At 45.4% G+C, this 21,441-nt stretch overlaps 9 protein-coding genes across 9 annotated transcripts; 5 read left to right on the forward strand and 4 right to left on the reverse strand.

Moving 5' to 3' along the window:
* Positions 1 to 346: 346 nt before the first annotated feature.
* Positions 347 to 3,490, forward strand: EDB93DRAFT_1083692 (uncharacterized protein; the record flags this gene model as incomplete). Its single annotated transcript, XM_041445779.1, has 9 exons — positions 347 to 892; positions 939 to 1,120; positions 1,177 to 1,539; positions 1,589 to 1,760; positions 1,834 to 1,909; positions 2,040 to 2,222; positions 2,276 to 2,365; positions 2,439 to 3,179; positions 3,240 to 3,490. Coding segments are annotated over 9 exons (2,604 nt in total), but the record flags the coding sequence as incomplete, so codon positions are not given.
* A 1,878-nt stretch (positions 3,491 to 5,368) lies between these two features.
* On the forward strand, positions 5,369 to 6,203 carry EDB93DRAFT_1276980 (uncharacterized protein; the record flags this gene model as incomplete). The annotated part of the gene is made up of 6 exons (XM_041454414.1): positions 5,369 to 5,433; positions 5,483 to 5,604; positions 5,654 to 5,716; positions 5,769 to 5,922; positions 5,973 to 6,059; positions 6,125 to 6,203. The coding sequence occupies 6 exons, from the start codon at positions 5,369 to 5,371 to the stop codon at positions 6,201 to 6,203; spliced, it is 570 nt and encodes a 189-aa protein (XP_041308583.1).
* A 326-nt stretch (positions 6,204 to 6,529) lies between these two features.
* On the forward strand, positions 6,530 to 7,311 carry EDB93DRAFT_1249552 (uncharacterized protein; the record flags this gene model as incomplete). The annotated part of the gene is made up of 3 exons (XM_041452879.1): positions 6,530 to 6,915; positions 6,962 to 7,070; positions 7,117 to 7,311. 3 exons carry the CDS (start codon positions 6,530 to 6,532, stop codon positions 7,309 to 7,311), a joined length of 690 nt encoding a protein of 229 aa, XP_041308584.1.
* Positions 7,312 to 9,381: 2,070 nt separating this feature from the next.
* Positions 9,382 to 9,927, forward strand: EDB93DRAFT_1083713 (uncharacterized protein; the record flags this gene model as incomplete). Its single annotated transcript, XM_041445781.1, has 1 exon — positions 9,382 to 9,927. The coding sequence occupies one exon, from the start codon at positions 9,382 to 9,384 to the stop codon at positions 9,925 to 9,927; it is 546 nt and encodes a 181-aa protein (XP_041308585.1).
* Positions 9,928 to 11,184: 1,257 nt separating this feature from the next.
* On the forward strand, positions 11,185 to 12,757 carry EDB93DRAFT_1103280 (uncharacterized protein; the record flags this gene model as incomplete). The annotated part of the gene is made up of 6 exons (XM_041447291.1): positions 11,185 to 11,316; positions 11,368 to 11,787; positions 11,886 to 11,946; positions 12,166 to 12,200; positions 12,262 to 12,519; positions 12,581 to 12,757. 6 exons carry the CDS (start codon positions 11,185 to 11,187, stop codon positions 12,755 to 12,757), a joined length of 1,083 nt encoding a protein of 360 aa, XP_041308586.1.
* Positions 12,758 to 12,881: 124 nt separating this feature from the next.
* EDB93DRAFT_1083771 (uncharacterized protein) lies at positions 12,882 to 14,492 on the reverse strand (the record flags this gene model as incomplete). The annotated part of the gene is made up of 5 exons (XM_041445785.1): positions 12,882 to 13,448; positions 13,513 to 13,619; positions 13,670 to 13,859; positions 13,910 to 14,109; positions 14,162 to 14,492. 5 exons carry the CDS (start codon positions 14,490 to 14,492, stop codon positions 12,882 to 12,884), a joined length of 1,395 nt encoding a protein of 464 aa, XP_041308587.1.
* An 806-nt stretch (positions 14,493 to 15,298) lies between these two features.
* EDB93DRAFT_1083700 (uncharacterized protein) lies at positions 15,299 to 15,952 on the reverse strand (the record flags this gene model as incomplete). The annotated part of the gene is made up of 2 exons (XM_041445780.1): positions 15,299 to 15,595; positions 15,653 to 15,952. The coding sequence occupies 2 exons, from the start codon at positions 15,950 to 15,952 to the stop codon at positions 15,299 to 15,301; spliced, it is 597 nt and encodes a 198-aa protein (XP_041308588.1).
* Positions 15,953 to 17,799: 1,847 nt separating this feature from the next.
* On the reverse strand, positions 17,800 to 18,339 carry EDB93DRAFT_1083631 (uncharacterized protein; the record flags this gene model as incomplete). The annotated part of the gene is made up of 1 exon (XM_041445771.1): positions 17,800 to 18,339. A coding segment is annotated over one exon (540 nt), but the record flags the coding sequence as incomplete, so codon positions are not given.
* A 799-nt stretch (positions 18,340 to 19,138) lies between these two features.
* Positions 19,139 to 20,557, reverse strand: EDB93DRAFT_1240135 (uncharacterized protein; the record flags this gene model as incomplete). The annotated part of the gene is made up of 6 exons (XM_041451719.1): positions 19,139 to 19,261; positions 19,304 to 19,454; positions 19,504 to 19,673; positions 19,764 to 20,063; positions 20,144 to 20,308; positions 20,396 to 20,557. 6 exons carry the CDS (start codon positions 20,555 to 20,557, stop codon positions 19,139 to 19,141), a joined length of 1,071 nt encoding a protein of 356 aa, XP_041308590.1.
* Positions 20,558 to 21,441: the final 884 nt, after the last annotated feature.

The raw sequence follows: 21,441 nt of genomic DNA on the forward strand, positions 1-21,441 counted from the left end.
GAAAGAAGCTAATGCTTCATTTGTCTATGAGGACTCTGATAGTGAGATAGAAGTGGCTTCACCATCAAAACAAATCAGGCATCACCATATTGAAGATCATATACCGCTGGAATATAACCAAGAGGTTCATGGTGATTTTTGGTTGGGAGGGAAAAGAAAAACAAAAGTGAGTTTGTTGAATTTCGGAGTCTCAAATTTTTAAAACAAAAATCATGTGCAGGCCCAAAATGATTTCCTTCGAGATTATTTGCCTTGGCGTACTGAATATCTTTCAGTGTTATTGGAGTTAGAGCAGCTGGTCAACAATGGGAAATGCAAAGATTGTGGAGAAGGAGAGGGGTTAATCCGGTGTTTGTCTTGCTCAGGAACACATGCTTGGTGTTCTTCTTGTGTTCTTAAAGCTCATCAACACAACCCCTTCCACAACCTTCAACTCTGGAATGGCAGGTTCTACGAGACTACTACCCTGCAGGCTCAAGGGTATATAATGTATCTTGGCCATGGGGGGGAACCTTGCCCCAATCTCTCACATCAGCCAGACCCATCTCCCTGGGAAGATCTTGAATCCATGGAAGATGTGTTTGCACAGGAGGAGGGGGATACAATTAATGACATGCAGTCAGGAGTATCTAACCTGGTTATTGTACACTCTACTGGTGTTTACTCACACAGTGTATCATGGTGCCGGTGTCCTGGAGCTGAGAAGGCACATCATCTCCATCTCATGAAAGCAAGGTTATTTCCTGCCAGTATCACTCGCCCTCGATCTGCTTTCACATTTGATGTTCTGGATAACTTCCTCATAGACGCTTTGGAGTGCAAGACTTCAGCCATGAGTTTCTATCAAAAGCTCCGTCAGTTCACAAACAATGCTTTCCCTGATAAAATACCAGTGAGTAATTTTATATGATTGTGTGCCCTGCTGATAGGACAAAAAGGACCAATACCGTGAGCTTATGCGAGTGTCACGTATATGGCGGGATTTGGTCAATAGAAAAAGGTTCGGGTTTGGACATGACACGGAACGGTCTCCTGGTCCAGGGGATTTAGCCCTTTATTGCCCAGCATGTCCACAACCTGGAATCAACTTGCCAACATCTTGGAGATATGACTATGAAGAGTAAGCTGACTCATAACTATTGCAGTAGTATGTCACTCATTATTGGTCTGTGGTAGGTGGTTAGTTATGCGAAGATATGTGGTTGATGGAAATTTCACAGCACAACATATGAAAATGAAAATTCCGGAAGACGATGTTTCTCTAGCAGATGGAAAGGGATACATGGTAACAGAGGGACCTTATCAAGCTCACATCCATGATTCTGTAGAAGAGAAAGAGGCAAGTGATGATTTTGAACGATTGGTTACTCCTGACTTAATAATATTTTTGAAGAAATCCACTTGCAGCAATCATCGGGCAGTGGATGCAACAAACATCCAAAGAAGCAACCTTAGAGCTACAGGGGTTGGGGCAACAGCATGTGCTAGGCATGGATGCTTTGTTCCTCACGCAGTGGTGGACTTCCAAAAGGGAGAGCGGTCTGTGATTGTTTTGTTGTTTCAGACAATGGACTGACCCTGTAGTCAGGCACATGAACATGGACTATTCCATTTGCAACGCAGTTAAATATACACCTGAACATATTGGCAGTACGCTCATCATCTATGATGTTGCATGTCAGTGGAGTATTCACTTTGCTGAATGGGTGGACCAAAGCTATCATCTGTCCCTTCCCGAGGGGACCAAAATATTACCTGCAGTTGGCAAGTTTCATTTGAGCGCACATAAGCTTCAATGCTTTCCTAGGTTCAGCCTGAATTTTATGACCGGAGCTGGGCATATTGATGGGGAAATATTGGAGACGCTCTGGGCTCCTTTCAACAAGATTTCCCCTACTGCAAGATCCATGTCTTTGGCTCACCGAAAGGAAGTTTTGGATGACCATATGCGGGATTCCAATTGGAAGAAGCTGGTTGGCATTGGCAAGTCCAATTTATTCTGGTTTCTGTTACTTCGCCTGACATAAACTTGGCAAAAGTCAAGTCATTACTCAAAAAGTATCGTCAAGCCCTACAGGGTGTTAGTGACACTCAGGGTCCATATGAGGAATTAACCAGATCACTTGACTTGGATGATGTTCAGGAGTGGAAAAAGGCAGCTGAAAAAGCGGCTCAGGCCCATGGAGAGCTTCTTGACATCTATCAGCTTAAAATGGACAAAGGTAGGTCTTACATTGTGGATATTGATTTTGCCCTGATGGAAAATAATTTAAAGCACTCTCTATGGCTGAAATACATCTCAGATTGACTGAAAATGAACTATCTGCTAATGGTAGGACTGGGTCTGTTGCATGGTTGATTGAGGGTATAAATATAGAAAATTCTCACTAAGGTGTTTTAACTTTGGGATTGGATTGACTTAAATTGTGTTACTAGAGATGCCTTGAGATTGTCTATAAGGCAGCTGCCCCAGGATCCGACTGCCTCTCAGAGAACCACAATAGAAGAAAAAAGGCAAAAGCTCATGGCACGGATTATTAAGTTTCATGAGGCTGCAGAGGTCATGACTAATGGTATGGAATTGAAGGGAGGTAAAGGAGTGCCACTGGACAACCCTGAACTGTGCCTGGAGGAGGCTGACATATCCAATATGGAAGATCCAGAGGAAGAGGACATTTTGGACTTTGACGGTAATATTGACTCACCTGCAGAAGTCACCGAGATTTGGATGCCATCATGGGCAGCCTCTGGTCACATCATGGATGATGCTGTCTTGGCATTACGTCAAGAAGAACTCGAGCTTCGGAAGGGCCAAGCAAACGACTGCCTGGAAAAGCTTCGTCAAGCCCTGGGTGATAGATCAGTCGTCTTTCGGGAGAAAATACACTCCAACAAATCGGTCCATCACCAGGGCACTAGATCTAAAAAGGAACTTCAAACGATAACTCTCTCCATCAACAGACATGCAAGAGGCTACAGCCGGGCAAGGGCTGCAATGCTCCGCCTAGGGGCTGACTCCGATACAGTGGCAGTGTATCAACCCCTAAAGCCTCAGGACCTAGTGGTGAGCAAAGAAGTAACAGAAAAAAACAGGCATGGGCAGGGTTCAGATAAATTGGCTTGGTTTTGGAGGATCAACAATGCAGAGAACAGTCAGAAGAACGTATGGATGAACGGGTGTAAGTTTCATTGTGATCTATTTTTTATCAAGTGAATTAGCTTATATTCCCCATTTCCAGTTTATCGTGTGAATTGGTTGAAAGCTAAAGCACGGTACAACCGTTGGTCAGAAGAACTGAAATTGGTACAACATGAAATGTTTTGGACCACATCCTGGTTTCGGACACAGGAGGAGAGGTGGATAGTTCGAGCAGATGAAAGCATCAAGAATGGGAATAGGGCATATGCTGAGAGGCAGGCATCTATGTGGGCAGAATTTTCAGCTCAGGGCCTCAAGAATTTTGAAGGAAAATTACTTATAACAAGTTGATAGTTCACGAGTTGATAAGCTAATGTAATGTTGATCTTCCTGACTTGTAAAAAAAAGTGTGATGTGAGTATTCAGAATGTAAACAGATTCTGGCCTAGTAGGCCTGCCCAGCTCTGTGGTATGTGGGCCGTGGCCGGCCGCCCCATGAATGAATTTTTGCTGGGCCAGCCCCCCTTACAGTCTGCAGGAAGGGGCCAGCCGACATCATGTGGGCATCTGGCCCAGCAGGCCTGTCCATTTCTGTAGTATGTGGTATGTGGCCAGCTGGCCTAGGAATGAATTCATGCACGGCCAGCCCCCATTTGCAGCCTGCATAGAGGGGCCGGCCGGTAGGCTTTGGGCATCTGGCCCTGTGGCCTGCCCACCCCTGCAGTATGTGGAGAGTGGCCAGCTGGCCTAGGAGTAAATTCTTTCTGGGCCAGCCTCCATGTGCAACCCGCAGGCCATGGCCGGCTGATGTGCTTTGGCCATCTAGCCCAGTAGGTCTGCCCACCCCTGCAGTATGTGGAGGGTGGCTGGCCGCCCTAGAAGTAGAACTTGACTTAGTGTGGTTAGGTGTGATGATAAGGGGTACTCCATAAATGTGTTAGATAATGAGTGTATAACCCACTGGAGCTTTACTGAGTGGTTGGGTCAGAATGGGGAGGGGGTGTACTCTATACATCAATTGTAAGGGCAAAGGTGCCAGTCTCCGACTCTCCTCTGTGGTCAATTCTGTGGACAGATAAAAGACAAAAGTACTGAGCAAGTATGTCCCAAGAGTCCACAAATTGACTCTAGCACATGCAATTCTGATGGAATCCTTATGTATGTTGTATTTAGGTTCCCCCAAACATAATACACAGTGCCATATTTTTGTTTTGAAGAAAATCAAAGTAGATCTTGTCCCATGGCCAACTTATCAGTGCTGGAGGCTAGTTTTGTGGTTGACTCTAAAGGTCAGATCACCACATAAAGTTCTGGAATGCAGTATGCAGAAGTGAATGGATGTGTCATAAGCTATAAATTGAGCACACTACACACCCACTCCAATAAATATCTCTCCAAATGTACTCAAATTTGCTTCAAAATGACAACTTTAAAATCTATGAATGCTATTGTCAAATTTGTTAAGTGTCCTACTAGCTCTTGTCTCACATGTATGCCAGCAGTATGTCCCTCCATGCAGACCATAAAAGGAGGCTGACCTAGTAAGAATTCATTCCTAGGCCGGCCGGTCACTCTCCACATACTGCAGGTGTGGGCAGGCCACTGGGCCAGATGCCCAAAGCACATCGGCCGGCCATGGCCTGCGGGTCGCACATGGAGACTGGCCCAGCAAGAATTTATTCCTAGGCCGGCCAGCCACTCTCCACATACTGCAGGGGTGGGCAGGCCACTGGGCCAGATGCCCAAAGCCTGCCAGCCAGCCCCTTCCTGCAGACTACTCAGCCAGATATGAGAAGCAAACCGGCCGGCCCCTTCCCACAGGCTGCTGCTACTGTGGGCCGGCCTACTGTGCCAGCAACCAGCAGCATGCCGGCCAGTCACCCCATACAGCCTGCATGACCTAATCTGCATCACCGGCCTACACAGATACTGCAGAGATATCATTCTGTATATAGGACACCAGCCTGCCAGGGTTCTGCATGACTGGCCGATACAGGCAGTGCATGGGCCGGCTGGTGTCCTGTACACCTGGTTTTGCAGGTCAATGTACATGTCCTATCAACAGGTTATGCAGTACATATGACTGAATGGTCTGATCAAACTCAGTGAAATTGATGAGACTGCAAGGAAGGGCGAGCTGGAGGTGGACGGCAAGATTGTATTAGCCACACATCCTCTCAAAAATGTCAATGGAACAGAGAGAGTGAGGCTTATTCTGGTGTAGAGATCATGACCAGTAAAGCAGCCGTTGAGCCAGTATGGTATCTGCCTGGCATCACTGAACATTTTGGGATGTAGGTGACCGCTGCTGTCTCAATCTACTAATTTCTAATCTGTCATCAGATCCGAGAGCCTGCTTCGCCGTGCCCTGTTCAAAGACACTGGAGGAATGTATCCTGAATTGATCACCCGCCCCGATATCAAGGTCTTCCTCCCTCCTATTGGCAATTTGACAGTTGACATCTGTTTGTGTTATTATTCATCTCCAAAATTTCCACTGACCGCTTTGTCCAGTTGGAAACCCTGCCTTCCTGGCTGATGAGTCTAAGGAACTGACCTTGCGTGTACACGATGAATGTATATTTCTTCATCTGTTCTCTTGATCATATCTGAATGCTATAATTATCAGGTAATGGTTCTGATCTCTTTGGATCCGACATTTGCACCTGCAAACCTTACCTGGTCTTTGCAATCAAAGAGTGTATCTGTTGTGCCCAGAGAGGTGGAGTAGGCCTTGTAGTCTACTTCCACAAAGAGGGCAGAGTGCTAGGTGAAGTCACAAAGTAAATATTGATTCTCTTTTCATACTCCCAGGCTCACAACACCTCCTCAGGTACTTGGTCTACAATCTCCGGAAGCGTGGTGGCAACTCTGACAAGTACTTCAAGTCCATGGAGCTTATTGCTGGTGTGAAGGACATGTGATTCCAAGCTATGAGGTCATGTACAGCGCTGATACATTACAGATGGACTTGATCAAATACAGACTTGGAGAAAAACTTCTCGATCTACTTCCAGCGACTGCTCAAACGAAGTGGAGCCCACCACATCAACATACACAGTAATCTCCCACCTCTGATGTGTCTTACAACCTATTTTAGTGTCATTGAGGATGGCCTCACGTGTAGTACGCCTAGCCTGAGTACTACATGTCATAGTATTCGGGACAGTGACTCAGCTTAAAACTTTCGGATTTCTGACGTATCCTCATTAGGCATTACTCTTTATACCTCCAACATTTAGCGAGTATATATACCACGAATGTTGCCAGTTTCTTACTTTCATCTTGCCCTACAGTTCCAAGGTCCAACCACCACTTTTTGTTATCATTCGCTGCTTTTTATTTCTCCATTTTTCCTCACTTCATCTTGCTTTAGGAACATTTCTGTCTATGTCTGAGGCCCAGTTCCAGTCTCCGTCAGAGGATACTCATGTCAATCAGACACATCCTATGGCAGCCCCCATGGTTCCAGACCTCTCTATGGCAGTCCCTACATTGACAAAGGCAAGGGCCAAGCACTGTATTGCTGCACTGGAGGAAGAACTGGAAACAATGAAGCAAGAAAAAGGCACAAAGCAGAGGTTTGTGGCATACTGCCTCTGTTATATTGCCCCTTCCTCACCCATTCCTCACGGAAAGACAACCTATTACATTGCTCAAGGCAGGGCAATTTGTCACATGACTGTTCTCTATAGTAACCTGGAGGATTTGATCACTGAGAATGATCATAGGTACGAGGAAAGCTTGCGGGACAGCTTGGTGGATGCCACCCCAGAGTAAGTTGCCTTGTCCTTCCCAGACCCATTTAATTCTGTCATTCAGACAAGATCGATTGCAATGCGGTTACCTCGCACTTGCGCAGGCTATACCTTGGCTTCATTCTAAGCTCGTGGAGCTTGACATTGACAACTGTGAAGATATGTTGAAAAAGGTTCATGCTTTGAATCATTTTGTTCTGCATGCTCATAGCACTATAGCTTAAAAGAGGAGCTGACATGGCCCATGGCGATGATACTTCAACTCTCAAGGACCTCATCGTGACATGGATCAATCAAGATTTTCAGCCATCTCCTCTACTGAGGTCTGATAGCAAGCAGTTATGCGGCTTCGCACATGATGTTAGTGGAAGACTGCTCTGCCCTGCCGAATGGGACTGGAGCAATAACCAGTAAGCATTAACCTTCATGGAACCATTACATGGCACTGAGGCTAGGCAGTGTGAAGGCCGGCATCCACAACCGAACTTTGGATTACATCATGTCTGAGAACTCCTGGCTGCTGTTTGTTTATGAAAACTATTCATTCAGCCGTGGCAACCTGGAGAAAGGCCTTTTCATGTCTAAGATTTTAGTTCAGGTCAGCCTGAGTACCTGGAGTTCTAACAGTGAATATCTATTCATTATCATGCTCGAGAGGCACACTGAATAGTTGACAAAACTCAGGTAGGCAATGGTACATTACCAGTGGATCGCAAATCAAGACCAATCAATTATTGAATTAAGCATGACACGCATTAACTAGTAACTCATCATCACCCCGCAATTCCATCATCCTACTCTTCTGTCTTCAATCAACTAAGAATTCTACATATCGCAGACAAAGACCCATTAGTCACCAACTTGAATGCTGGAGAGATCTCACTATCTCTCCGCACCTCCATCATCCAATATTTCAATGGAATGCACAAATAATTGTTGTTGCCATTATTCATGTTTTCCCGAGACTAATGACAATAAGCTGACTTGCAAAGTATCTGAAATATATTCATTGTCTCAGTTCAACAATACGCTCTGTCGTTCCTCACACGTATCATAAAGTATATATATAATCATATCAGGTGTCGTCTCTGATGAATGTCCTATTGGCTCACCTGTTTTTTGATGTGCTGACATTTACCACGATTCCTCTGCCCACCAAATGAACCTATTTTGTTGCAGCTTGCACATGGATGGGTTTATGATAAAATTTTGACTTTTGTAATGCTTATCAAACAACTGAGCTGTGCTGCAATATTTTGTTTGGTATGGCAATCTAGGCAATATCCTGTCTGATATGGGAGCCTAGACCCTCAGCTTACAAATGTTTATGCACCACGTGATAATGAATATCAGCCGTCACAAGTAAGATTATCTACAACTTGCGGTGTCATACTTTGGTTGTACTCTTGCAAGCAGCATCACAAACATATAGTCGACACAGTACTTCAATGATGGAAAATATCTGGACTAGTCACAAGACTGGGTGTTATGCATGTGGTGCGATCTTTAGGCAGCATAGGCAAGTACCTATTACTTCGCAGTGAAGTGCCCTGTGTTCTAGCAAGTAAACACGTTATCACATTAAGTCTCACCTTTTACCATCACATGGCTGAATATTAATGCCAGGAATCTGCGACTAGTGGGAAGAATTGCTGCTCTTGCACTAGGCATCTTGATTTACTGATTGTCACAAGACCGAAGGACCTCGCACTATTGTCTAGTAGGGACTTTTATGTCGCCATGACACTTATAGACTTACATTTCATTTGTTGGCTTGCCTCAACTTATTCTGTTTGGAGGATAATATAAGCAGACAACAGGAAGTCGAGTGCAGGACAACTCATTTGGCTGCCATGAAAATACATCATTACTATGCAAAGCAAAATATCTACATGCAACTACCGGTGACACATTTATGGAGATTGACGTGATTGACATCAATATATAGTCTACTATGACATTTGAATATGTTCATCAGTTCACTGATGTCACCATCCACATTCCAGTGTCGTTGTCAGGTGCAGCATAAACTCGGTTGAACCAGTAAACAACAGCGCATGGATAATATACACCCCAGGAAAAAATGTGAGTACCTCACCTATTACTCCCACCTTTTCAAAAAAAAAACGGTGAAATTAGCGGGCTATAAGACCTACTACAGAGGTAGCGGGAATATAGTAAAGCAGTACAATTATAAGACTCACCCTTATATTAAGTTACTGTAGGAATCAACTCAATTCGGCACCCCCATGTGACCATGACATGCCAGGTCGATTCGACATTCTGACACTTAGGCCTGTGATGTGTGACATGCCGAAAATTTTCGACACCACAAGTCAACACCAATGTGATGACTAAGTACTTATACCTAAAATATCCCTAATTAGGCAGTAGCATGATAAGTACGAAATGTTAAGTTTTCATTTTGGAGGTTAAGGACAACAACATTGTATTGAAATGAATGCCGTTAAAGCCCCTCAACAAATGCACCCCCTCCTTGAGCTACCAAAGGATGCTCTCATTCAGATTCTCCCCCAAGGAAACCTTTCTGTGCTTGAATTCTTATCCTTCAAATTTCCTGCCATCATGGTCACTACAAAACACACAAGTGTTGAAGCATTCTTCGCTAAAGATCAGCCATCCCTTTGTGATGCCCAGCTCATACAAGACTTTCCTATCCCCTCGACACAAACACTTGACATGCTTTCCAAATCAAGTTCCGAGGCCATAGAGAATGGAGCATTGTCACTGGAGTGTGCACATCTTACAGGTGATGCCACCAAGACACAACTCCCACTCTGCGTTCTCACCCACTGGTGTGAAGTTGCAATGCTTCGTCACAAACATCTTGAACTGTGGATCCGGGCTGAGCAAAACATGGAAAGGAGGACTCAGCTATGGAAAAACGAGGAGGGTGAAGAAGCTCGAAGATTGGTTACAAAGATTTATAATGCTCCTACCTGCATTTCGTGGTCTGGGAAACTCAGTGGTTTTGCTGTTGCAGAGCCTGTTGTCGAGCTAAAAGCATAAACCTGGATGAAAACATGTACATGAAAAGCAGGATGCAGTCTACCATAACTGGCATGGCCTATTTACATGGGCTCAAATTGACAACACCGCTAAACATCCATCAGTTATGTGGAGCTCATCACGTCTTGTTCAATACTTACAGCAAAAAGACCCCATAATTTTCAAAGGCCTCACACAATCAACAGTTGAGGGCTGGATTGACCATGTGGAAAAACCAAGATGGACAGATGCTGTGATCCGCATGGCGGAGCTAGGTAATCATCAGGGCCACTCAAAAGGAAGTACAAAGGGGATTTTGGTATGTTGACTTACTAAGTATCTCATCATCAACCCACCCTAATGTGATTTAGACAAATTACCCAGCTGTTGAGCAAGTCATTGTCAAGTGTCTAGAAGGACTTCGAGAAGGCGGAGCAGTCCTTACCCTCATGACAATTCAAGCAATCATAATTGCTGTCATCTTGGATTTGGCACCACAGATCTTTTATCAGCAAGCTAAAGATGAATCCCGATTTCAGTGCTCTGACACATTTGTTCAATGCTGGCTACATTATACCTTACATTGGTCAGAGAGACATGCAACTCGAGCTGCGCAAAAGATACCTGAAAATTGGGAGGAACTATGTGAGCACTCATTCCTTCAATTAGCATACACCATCAAAGAGGAAGATATCCCCTCCGCACTCTACATTAATTCTGACCAAACCCAGGTCATGTATGCGCAGGGCTGCCAACTCACATGGGCGAAAACTGGAGCAAAGCAAATTTCAACTGTTGGCAATGATGAGAAACGAGCATTTACTGTCATTGTTTCCATTTCGAACAATGGCACAATGCTGCCCCTGCAAGCCATCTATCAGGGTTACTCAAAAGGATCCCGCCCAAGCCAGTCCGCACCAAACTATGAAAACTGTATCAGCGCTGGATTTCAATTCGAACATTTGAATACAAAAAACTTACTGGTCCATGCACACGACCATGCACTCCCTCATTGACAACATCATTGCTCCTTACTTCGAGCAGAAGAAGCAAGAGCTAGGTCTACTGCAGATGCAGAAGACGATCTGGCAAATTGATGTCTGGTCCATGCACAGGTCAGAAGAGTTTCAGTCATGGATGAAGATACACCACCCAACTATTGGGTTGCACTACGTACCTGGAGGTTGCACTGGCTTGTTTCAGCCATGTGATGTTGGGATCCAGCAAGTCTTCAAACACTCCTTGAAGTGCTCGTATCATAGCGATGTAGTCTTGAAAATGTCGAATCAGCTTGCGCGTGAGGAGACGCACCTTTTTGTTGACAAGTGGATTGGAGTTCTTCGTGATCGCAGTGTGACATGGCTGTGGGATGCGTTCAACACTGTAAACACACCGGACATCGTGAAAAAGGTAAGTAAAAAAAACTCACCATTACATCGAGGCACTAAAATTTTGTTTTAGTCATTTGAGATGTGTCGTGTGCATGGCTTTAACCTCTCGTACCAAAGTCTCACCAGTTATACTGCACGAGAGAAGTTGAGGAATTTGAAAAATGATGAACCAGAGTTTTGGGACGAACTCACCAGGCAAACAGGAGAGAAGGTGAAAGATGGTGATGGCATAGAGGTCCTCAGCGATGAGGCAGAGCTCAATGGTCTCCCAGAGGGTGATGATACTGATGTGCCGTGTTTGTCTGTTATTGCAGACATGTTGAGTGGCAACATTCATACAGGATCCAAGAGACCAGTTGGAGTGCTTACCTCCAAAGGAGAAGTCGAGACCATGGACTTTGTAGTGGACATGGTACCTGAGGCGGAGGGTAATGATTGCAAGAACCTGGAAGATGCAATGGAATTAGGGTGGGGGAGAAGGAAGAAAAAAGTGAATTCTTTGTACTCACACTCATTCTTGCACCATCATGATGATGAGAGCTAGATTTTATTAGTAGCCAAAACATTTTGTGCGTCGCACACTTACAGCGCAAATCCGGAGTCATGTACCACGCGCAAATCTGGGGTCGCCATGGAAGCAAAATTCGATGTTTGTTGTGACGTCAAATGGTTTCGACACATGCTGATGTTACGTGTGACAACTACCTAATTTCGACACCGACACCCACCTGACCTTCCCAATAGGTAAGCCTTACTATGCTGAGCGATCACATGTATGGTTCAGTATTATTTGGCTTAGTTGCAATAATCCTCAACACCGGCATTAAATCATGTACTAAATCATCTAATACCTTCAGGTATTCTACAGTAGGCAGCTCGGCAACAACGCCTTCGGCAGCAAAGGTGCACATTTCCCTGTAGCGGGGTTCTCACACCCCTTGCTCTTGCTCACCGTCATTGCCAGTGCCCTCCCATCCTCACTGTCCTAGGCTCGGCAAAGGTGCACATTTCCCCCATAGCAGGGTTCTCACACCCCTTGCTCTTGCTCACCGTCATTGTCAGTGCCCTCCCGTCCTCACTGTCCTGGGGCTTCCATCTCGGCCTTCTCAGCCTCTCTGGACACCATCCCCGACCTCTTCTTGCGCTGCTGCCATCACCATCCTGTGCTCCCAGCCTCTGGCACGTCATTGTCAGTGCCCTCACTGTCCTGTGGTTGGCAAAGGTGCGCATTTCCCTGTAGCTGGGTTCTCACACCCCTTGCTCCTGCTCATTGTCATTGTCAGTGCCCTCCCATCCTCCTCATTGTCCTGGGGCCCCCATCTCGGCCTTCTCAGCCACCTCTTCCTTCCAGCGTCCCCCAATGTTGTCAACGGTGCTCTCTTAGCCCGTTTTACTCCTGTGTCAAGCAGGATCTCTCGGACTTTGTTCATTCTCATTGGTTGCCGTTCTTTGTACAATGAGTCTACATACAATTAATGTGTTTTGTTCTTACTTGATATCAATCTAATTAAATTCATTGCCGCTTTATTTGATTGACCAACAGTAAGAATATAGCCCATATTTGACAAGCAAGGTAACTAAAATCTATTCAAAGTTTATGAAGTCTAGCATACCTGAGATACCATCAAAATTAAATTCGGACCTCATGTCAACAGATGTACCAGCGCCAGGACTATTTGCAGGCAAGAAGTCCATGCCAAACATATCACCATTGAAGAACGACGAAGTGGGAGGAGTGGATGACGTGAGCTCGGGGGTGCCAGCAGGCTTATGCTTGCAGGAGGCTGTATTGTCAGGGATGTCTGACTCGTCATCACTTATAACGGTTTGGGCGCTCTTATATGTCTTCCTGCAGTGACTAGAGTGGTTCGAAGGCTGATCGCATTTCTTTCCCTTGTCAGAGCGAGTCTGGCAGTGTTTTTCAATGACCTGGCCGCTGCTAACCTTCTCACGGTGTTCTTGACAAAGTTTCTCATACTTGTCTTCGTCCAGATGCTTCCAATGGATTTCTCCAGTCTCCCATTTGTCCAAAAGCATCTCCAAATCAGGTAGGGCGCTGGATACTGTGCTAAGGTTGACAAAAGGTATGTTTTCAGGCCAACCTTTGATGACGACAAGGTAGCGCTGGACAATATTCCGCCAGTAGTGTGCCTAGTGCATCCGTGCTTTCGGATCATGTGTGATTGCCTCTAGAAAAATTGCCGTCATCAGTAACATAAAAAAACACTTCAAATGTAGAGTATTTATGAAGTGTCTTGTTGATTTCCTGGCAAATTGCGCTCCGAATATCTGATGTGCATTTTTGGTGGTTCCTCGCAGCACCTAATAGATGCAGTCAGTGGAAAGCAAGTTTTTGAAAAAACGATCCTCACCTTTCATCCCCTGGACAGCAAACCCCTCCATCTTACTCACAAGGTCCTGGTCATCAATATTTATCACCAAGCCCATGAACTCATGGACACCTTCAGTTGCAAAAGCGATACCACAGAGGGGGAGATCCATAGAGCCACGTGTGGTGTAGAGGATACTCTCGGCACCTGTACGTGTCCGTAAGTTCTTGAGCTAGTAGATGTGTCAATAAGTAGCACAACAACAGATATATAATGACTTACCTCATTCTCGACAGCCTTGAGTGTCTGCGTTACATCGTTGACTTTTGATTTTGTCGAGATACAGATGCCAGTAGTCTTCGTCTCCTTGTGTTCACGGTACTCCTGCAAAAGCTGTGCCTTCTCATCGTCTGTGAGGTTGTGATATTCATCATGGTTCTCATCCCTAATGAGATCTTGCAATACAGCCTTTCCTGTGGCCCCTTAGTGCATTGTCAGTTTGTGCATGCTAAGGACAAAGATGTTGTTACTTACCATTTTCCTTGTCTTCATGACGCTTCTTCCAGCAGAACGTGTTCCATGCGCTCAACTTAGAGTGTTGGTAGTGTAACATCCCACAGCCCATGCATAAGTCGTTCTGGACACGACGGAAACTCTTATGGTGCGAGGACGCAATGGTCTTCATAGTCTCATTGAGCTCATCCCAAGCATTGTGAAGAGCTACCCTAAACTGATGGGATTTATTGTGATGTTGGGCAGTTATGGCTGCACGAGCCTCCTTGCTGAGGGTCACCTTTGGACGGCGAGAGGGTTGGGCTTGGACCCGTCTGCGACTGTTCGTCACCATGAAGCTGTGTGAAACCATTGGTGCCACAAAATTCACACTGTTGGTGAACAGATTTTATAAGTCAACAGTGTGAACACAATTTACGATACCAAAATGACAAATGGAAGCAAAAAAACAGCAGGTGATCTATGAGAAGAACAGATAAAATAGATCAATTGCACACAAAAAACTTAGGCTGCCAACCACCCTGAAAATGAGTGTAAGTAACGAGAGAGGCGGCTGTGAATGACCATATCATCAGCAAACTAAAATGCAATGAAGGAGACTAACTAAACCTGTTGATGCACTCCCTGGAGGTCCACAAGGAGGGCTCTAGCTAAATTTGAAGCCTGTTCATACATTAGATCCCATTTTGGGAATCAAAGCACTGCTTCCCAATGGCTGCTGCGAACGGATCCAATGAGTGCATGAAGCCTAAGAAGCATCGTATCGTCCATTTTGAAACGATCAAGTATGGCATCTGTATGTGGGCTGAGGCTAATTAGTGGTGGTGTAAAGGATGCTGGTGCTCACATCTCTTGTATCTAGGTTCTGGGAACCATCAAACCCTTAGTGAAAAATGTGTTAGCAGGTCGACATTGTTGGATCTTGTTAGGTGGTGTGTCGGAGTCCAAAAGTGCCATAGATCTACCCTCCCAAACAGCAGAGGAGGTTGCTGTGTTGGACTGGGCATTAGCTTGAAGATCATGCTGAAACTGCTGAGGAGGATGCGCTGAACAACGAATGTGGGAACCTGTAGCAGCCATAGATACCGGCAAATGCGGGACTGCAGATGGATTGACCTGACTTTCTGGGTCTTGTAGGAACAAAAATGCAAATCAATTTTAGATCGTCATGAGAGAAAAGGAAGGTGCTGACTTACAGTGGTGAGGAGGGACAACACCCTCAATGTGGCAGCGCTCTGTGAAGTGCCGTAAATGTGGGACTGCAAACTCTTCCTCAAAAGCCTGCACCATGACAGATATATCTCCTCCAATGCGGTCAGGAGATTCACATAATTCACGCGGTGTGATATAGAGATCAAGAGAGAGATGCTCGGGTGAAAGAGTTGGTGTAGCTTCAGAGCCAGGACAACGAATAACAAGAGAGATCCTACCATCAAGACGGTCTTGCATTGCAACCTATTGTTCCCCATCCCATTAGTATCCTGCCAGATAGATAGGACTAGTTGTACTCACTGCATCAAAGAGGTCCTGCAATGCTGCCTCAACAAATTCCTTGTGCATCATAAACTTCTCATCCAAAGTTGTGTATGAGTTGAAAGCAATATATGAAGGATGAAGACCAGCGGGTTTCCTGGTATGAAAATGAGTGCCATCAAGGTGAGCATCATGTCTGAGCAGTGCGCGCACAGCCGCCTGGTGTTCGGTCTCGGTAAATTCCTGAGCAAACGTGTTTGAGTCCAAGGCAGCAATGCTGGCCAGCGAAAACCGAGGTCGGTTTGTGCTGGGCACATCATTTGTGATGGCAGGCAACATCCGAGATATAGGCTGTGGTGTACCACGGAGTCATGAGGGTGCTGATTTGACTTTCAAAGGGGAGAATATGATCGAGTCCATAGTAGATGTTGGATGTACCAAGGAGTACTGAAAGCGATTAGTGAACTGGCACTCCAATTAAGTAGTATGGTGCTTACCAGTTAATGCACTGGCAAGTCCACCACATTTTGAGCAGTTGCGCAAGGATTGGCTTCGATAGACAGTAATAAAAAATGTTCACATCCAGTGTATTCACTGTACTAGTAGTGCTTGCTGTTGGCAGTCCGACCAGTGAAGTCAATTGTACATGTGCACTTCTGAATGATCTACTATTACAAACTCAGTACTTACTAAGTACTCACTCCTGATCAACAGATGGCACCAGCATAACCAACCAATCACAACCCAACAATTCATCAGATCTACCACCTAATTTCATCCTCTATGATGTGGCCAACCACAACCCAATTTATCAGATCTACCACCTAATTTCATCCTCTGCGATACCGCCAACCACAACCCAATTTATCAGATCTACCACCTAATTTCATGTGTCTTTGCCTGCATGCTCACCTCTGATCCTCGTTCTCACTGGACCGCTTTGTAGATTAATTTAATAAAACATATGATTATTCAGAACATGAGGATAAGTGCTGTAAATAAATACTAGTCTCCAACTGAGAGTAGATAGCTAGCAAAGTCATCCGTCATTTGCACTTGATCTGTTACGACTTGGATGGTATCTGTTGGCGACGCTCAAACAGAGCTTGTGTCGTCAATGGTCTGTGGACGCCCTTGGGCTAGCCCAAGGTTAGGGGTCGTACTTGGCAGGTCTTCGGCAAGTACGATTTAACGCCTATGTCCAAATCGGGTAGCTTATGTCACGCGGGTGCGAGACGATAAGCTATATCGGCCTAGGCTTACGACACCCGAAGGTTAATCGTAAGGATCGTCGTTAATTAGAAGGACAGAAGTCCGACTAGTTAACAGGGGCTTTGCTCGTCGACGAAGTCGATGAGTAAAGATTGAGACTATAGGCTTATCTGCGATGAGCAGATAAGAAGATAGAATATAGACTGCTGGCGAGGCAGAAAGGATCACTCTGGTGAGAGTAGGAGGTCAAGAACCAAGTAGATTCAAGTTAGGGAATATAGTACATGGTAGCAAGTTTATATAGAGGACAGGAGACGTATTAGTGGATGATACTCGTACTACCGGGAGAGGCAATTGATAAAGGGTAAAACCATAACAGGAAGGCACGTTCGGTCTGGGTAGAACGTGCTAGATAAGAAAGTGAGTCAAGGATCGGACTAAGAAGTGAAACGCGCAGGGGCATGATCGTGCAGCTGCAGATCTAAGTATAAGTCGCATGTGCGACTGCGCACCGAGTCAGAGATCAAGAAAGGGAACAGGGTAAAGGTGATGCGTCGTGCATCATGTCATAGGTTACCGTCCAGACGGTAAGGGCAAGGGGACTGTCCGCAGGATCAGTCAGGTGGTGAAACGGAGCATGGGTATGCTTCGTCAGCGAAAGGATCCGGCCAAATGTACTGGCTTTGCTGAAGCGACAGGTAGAGGGCGAAAGGGAATGCGAGGATGACGAGGATGACAAGGGTAAGGTCGGGGTAAGGGTATGACGCGAGGGCTGATACGAGGAGGATTAGGAGAAAAATAGTAGGGGCCCAAGCGTCTAGATGTTCTTGTAACATGATCCTCGTCCTCGAGAACATTACTGGTTGATTCAAAAGAGATAATATTAGTTAAGTCAAGTCCCTCAGCACGCTCTCCATCAATACTGGTTACAGAAACACCTGTAAATCATCAATTAGTGAAGTAGAACAACAAAGTCAATGAAGTCCACACAGACCAGCATTTGGCGATGAAACTGTTACCTCTGGGTGACCATTCAGCGACACTGACAGATTTGCCACTCGGATACCAATACCACGTCTGCCCGAAAATGCAGGCTGTGACTCAATTCGATCTAGTCGGTAAAGATGGACAGCATTGACAGCAGCGCGTGCCTGCCACCTCCTTCTCAACTCCACAGCAAGCGGGGAATTTGTGATGAGGAGTTGGTCAATCATTGCAATGGTCTTGGTTTTTTCATCATGTATTGCCGTGCGCAGACGATGGACTTCTATATTCAGATGCTGTATTTCTTTGCGAGCATGTTGGAGCTTGAAGTATTTAACTGTAGCTTCCTGATGAGCGGGTGTGGTCCAGTCAGCGTCTCGAATGTCAGTACGTGAGTGACGCAATAGATCAAATTCACCAAGGAAGCTATATTCGACAATATCCTTCCATGCCAGTTTTGGCCTAGGTGGGACCAGAGCAGCAGCCTGAGTGTTGTAATGATTGATAGTGTTCCGAATAGCATCTGAACGTCATTGAAGGGCTTTGGTAATCTGTTGACGTAACTTGTAACCTAAACAAGCTACAATTTAATCCTAAAACAAAACGAACACGACTCACTTACCTGTCCCTGATAACGAAAGTTTGGACAGTTCAAACAGGCACATGACTACCAGGTGTTCAAGTTCATCAAGCGCTGAACGATACCTCAGAAGCAAGGCTTCTTCTTGAAACTGACTTGTAATGTTCACCTCCAATTTCCCAGTGTTTGTCAATGCCAAGTTGAACCTCTAAGTATCCAGCTAACTGTTCCGTGTTTTGAAGTTTTGAATATGCCGTATCGACATGGACCCGAGCTTGATTGAGAGCAAGGTGCATATGACTCAGGCTGCCAACATGAATTTCAACTAGTGATTGATTAGCTACTTCTCAGGCTTGGTTCCATTCCAACCTCGGTCAAACTTAATAAATAAATTTGCTAGTGCGAAACATCAGAACTCACTGGCACTCAGCAAGCTCGTCAAGTACATTGATGTATCAGATACTGACAAGATCCTTGACCGGTGCTTGTTTCAACCCATCAATATATTCACGTTCTTGCACATGAAAACGAATAAAGTCAGCATCAGAAAGATTAAGGGTTTCACGGATGACTGAAAGTTCTGCTGTGAGGGTTCGGATATCTGCCAGGGCCTCCTGATAATGATTCCATATAAAAACACCTGGACAAGGGTGTCATAAGCGGTCATCGAGTAGATATTTATAAAATGTACTTAATGCTGTATACTTATCCTCATCCCAAAATGTAAAATGTTGCTCGATTGATTGATGTCAGTGAAAAGTTGTAGTGTGCCGAGTGCTTCGTGCAAGGTCATTTGATGAAGAAAGAATGTGTTCGCATCCTTCGCCCTCTGTGTGTCCAGTGCCTTCGATATACATAGGATGCCAATCTATCTGGCACCTTCAATTATGTGCATGGCCGTGAAACGCTCCTACCATCATCCAGAAATTGAGGGCGGAAGCACGTGGTCCCAAAGTACTGTTCCCTAGCGTCTTAGCAAATGCACAACCAATGTCATACACACAACCTCCATTTTTGCCATAAACCATTAGCAGTTGATCAACAACCGCCAATGGATATTTCGCACTAACAATGATCAGCAAATATAAATTGAATGGAAGATAAAATAGCTTACAGTTCACCGCTCTTAACCATATCGCAGGCAAGAAGGATAAACCGGTGTCGACATGCAGCAATAAATATCCCCGACTCATCAAACACTGAAAACATCCTTTTACATTGTTCTGGACCGGCATTTCGCCACCGGTCAACACAAGTAAATGATAATGGCACTGTTTCAGTTTTCTCGATGTCTTGCCAGTTTTCAGTATCTGCAGTCGAGTGCTAGTCAGGTTGAGTTGCAGCATCATATAGGGTGGCAGTGAGAAGACTTACAGTTTGTCCTCGCACTTCATCCTTAAACTTATCAACTCTCGAGCGGTTGAGCCAGTAGTCAGAACGGAATGTCCGTGAATCGTGTCGAGCAGTTGACGATGTCCATTGTTTTAAGCTATTGTTGCCATCCATAGTCACCAGCCACTCCAGAGCCATATTTTCTTCATCCTCTAGCTTGTAGAAGCAACATGGGCAGGAGTTCAGGAGACGCCAGTTGGGTGAGTCATGATTAAGTGCTTGGTTGATAAGGACATCGATGCGATGCAAGATTTCGAGATAAATGTCGTAAGCATCTGAAAACTGCGCATTTAAGTATGATCAATATGGAATCTAGAAGGGTTCGAAATGAGTAAACGATTATGACAGACTAAAGAGCTTACATTATGGAGATGACATAATGCCTTGCATTGCGCCTGAATGCTGAATCGGGGACAAGTTCGGTGAACCTGCCGATATACTGCGAGTGTGCGGATGGAGATGGCGACAGTGGGAAATAATGGAGAGCAGCCTAAGTAACCATGATGAATAAGTGTTTCGTTTGGATACTTGTGAGATGGATGAGGCTGCAAAGATGCGTGCTTCTGACCTGGACAATGTCAACAATAAAGCCACACAATATGCCCCAAACTTACTAAAAATATCAACCAGTTCAATATTTTTGAGAGATAGGCAGTCACCATCCAGGATGGGTTCACCTGAAGGCAGAAAGCTTGGCATACCATCGCCACCATCCTGGGTGCAATAGTCAAGGTACGTGCTGACCAGACGCTCAATTTGAACACCCCAATGTTCATTTTGAAGTCCTATATGATCAGTACGAGTGCACAAATCCACATAGTGGCTATCAACACCAACGTTGCTTTAGTATGAATCAGTAGGACAACAAGAACAACTGTGTACCATCCTGAGAGATCTGCCATCTGCTGAGCCAATCCTTCAAAAGCCTCATGCTCTCCGCCCTCGTGGCTGAAGTCATGTCCCTCCTCACCAGGTGGTGCGCTGTAAGGTATATCATCTATGTCAATGTTAGTATCAGCCATCATACTCTCAACAAGATCCCGATCTTCGCTAGTCATTTCTACAAACACAATTCAGGAGAATGTAAGAGTTAGACATAGGCCTCGCACCCTGGACATGTGATCGGCGCTTTGCATCAGTTGCATTCCTTCGCTGTTGCTGTTTTCCTGCTGTGAGTACCTCAGAAGCTCGAGTAGAGCGCTGGAATCCATGTGAGATTATAGCCTTTGAGAGCCCTGTAATTTTCCTGGAAGATCCATGCGCCATAACAGCCCAGAAGAGCAGCAGGTACAATGTTGGGGGAACCAGAGAGATGCTACAGAGGAATATGCTGCCGTGGACAATGAAAAACAGAGGATGTAGATGGCTGAGAAGATGCCAGAGGCTGGGAGCGCAGGATGGCGATGGCAGCAGCACAAGAAGAGGTCGGGGATGGTGTCCAGAGAGGCTGAGAAGGCCGAGATGGAAGCCCCAGGACAGTGAGGACGGGAGGGTACTGACAATGACAGTGAGCAAGAGCAAGGGGTGTGAGAACCCCGCTATGGGGGAAATGTGCACCTTTGCTGAGCCTAGGACAGTGAGGATGGGAGGGCACTGGTAATGACGGTGAGCAAGAGCAAGGGGTGTGAGAACCCCACTACGGGGAAATGCACACCTTTGC

Source organism: Suillus bovinus, assembly GCF_016758785.1.
Source record: "Suillus bovinus strain UH-Sbo-P2 chromosome Unknown EDB93scaffold_21, whole genome shotgun sequence".
NCBI lineage: Eukaryota > Fungi > Basidiomycota > Agaricomycetes > Boletales > Suillaceae > Suillus > Suillus bovinus.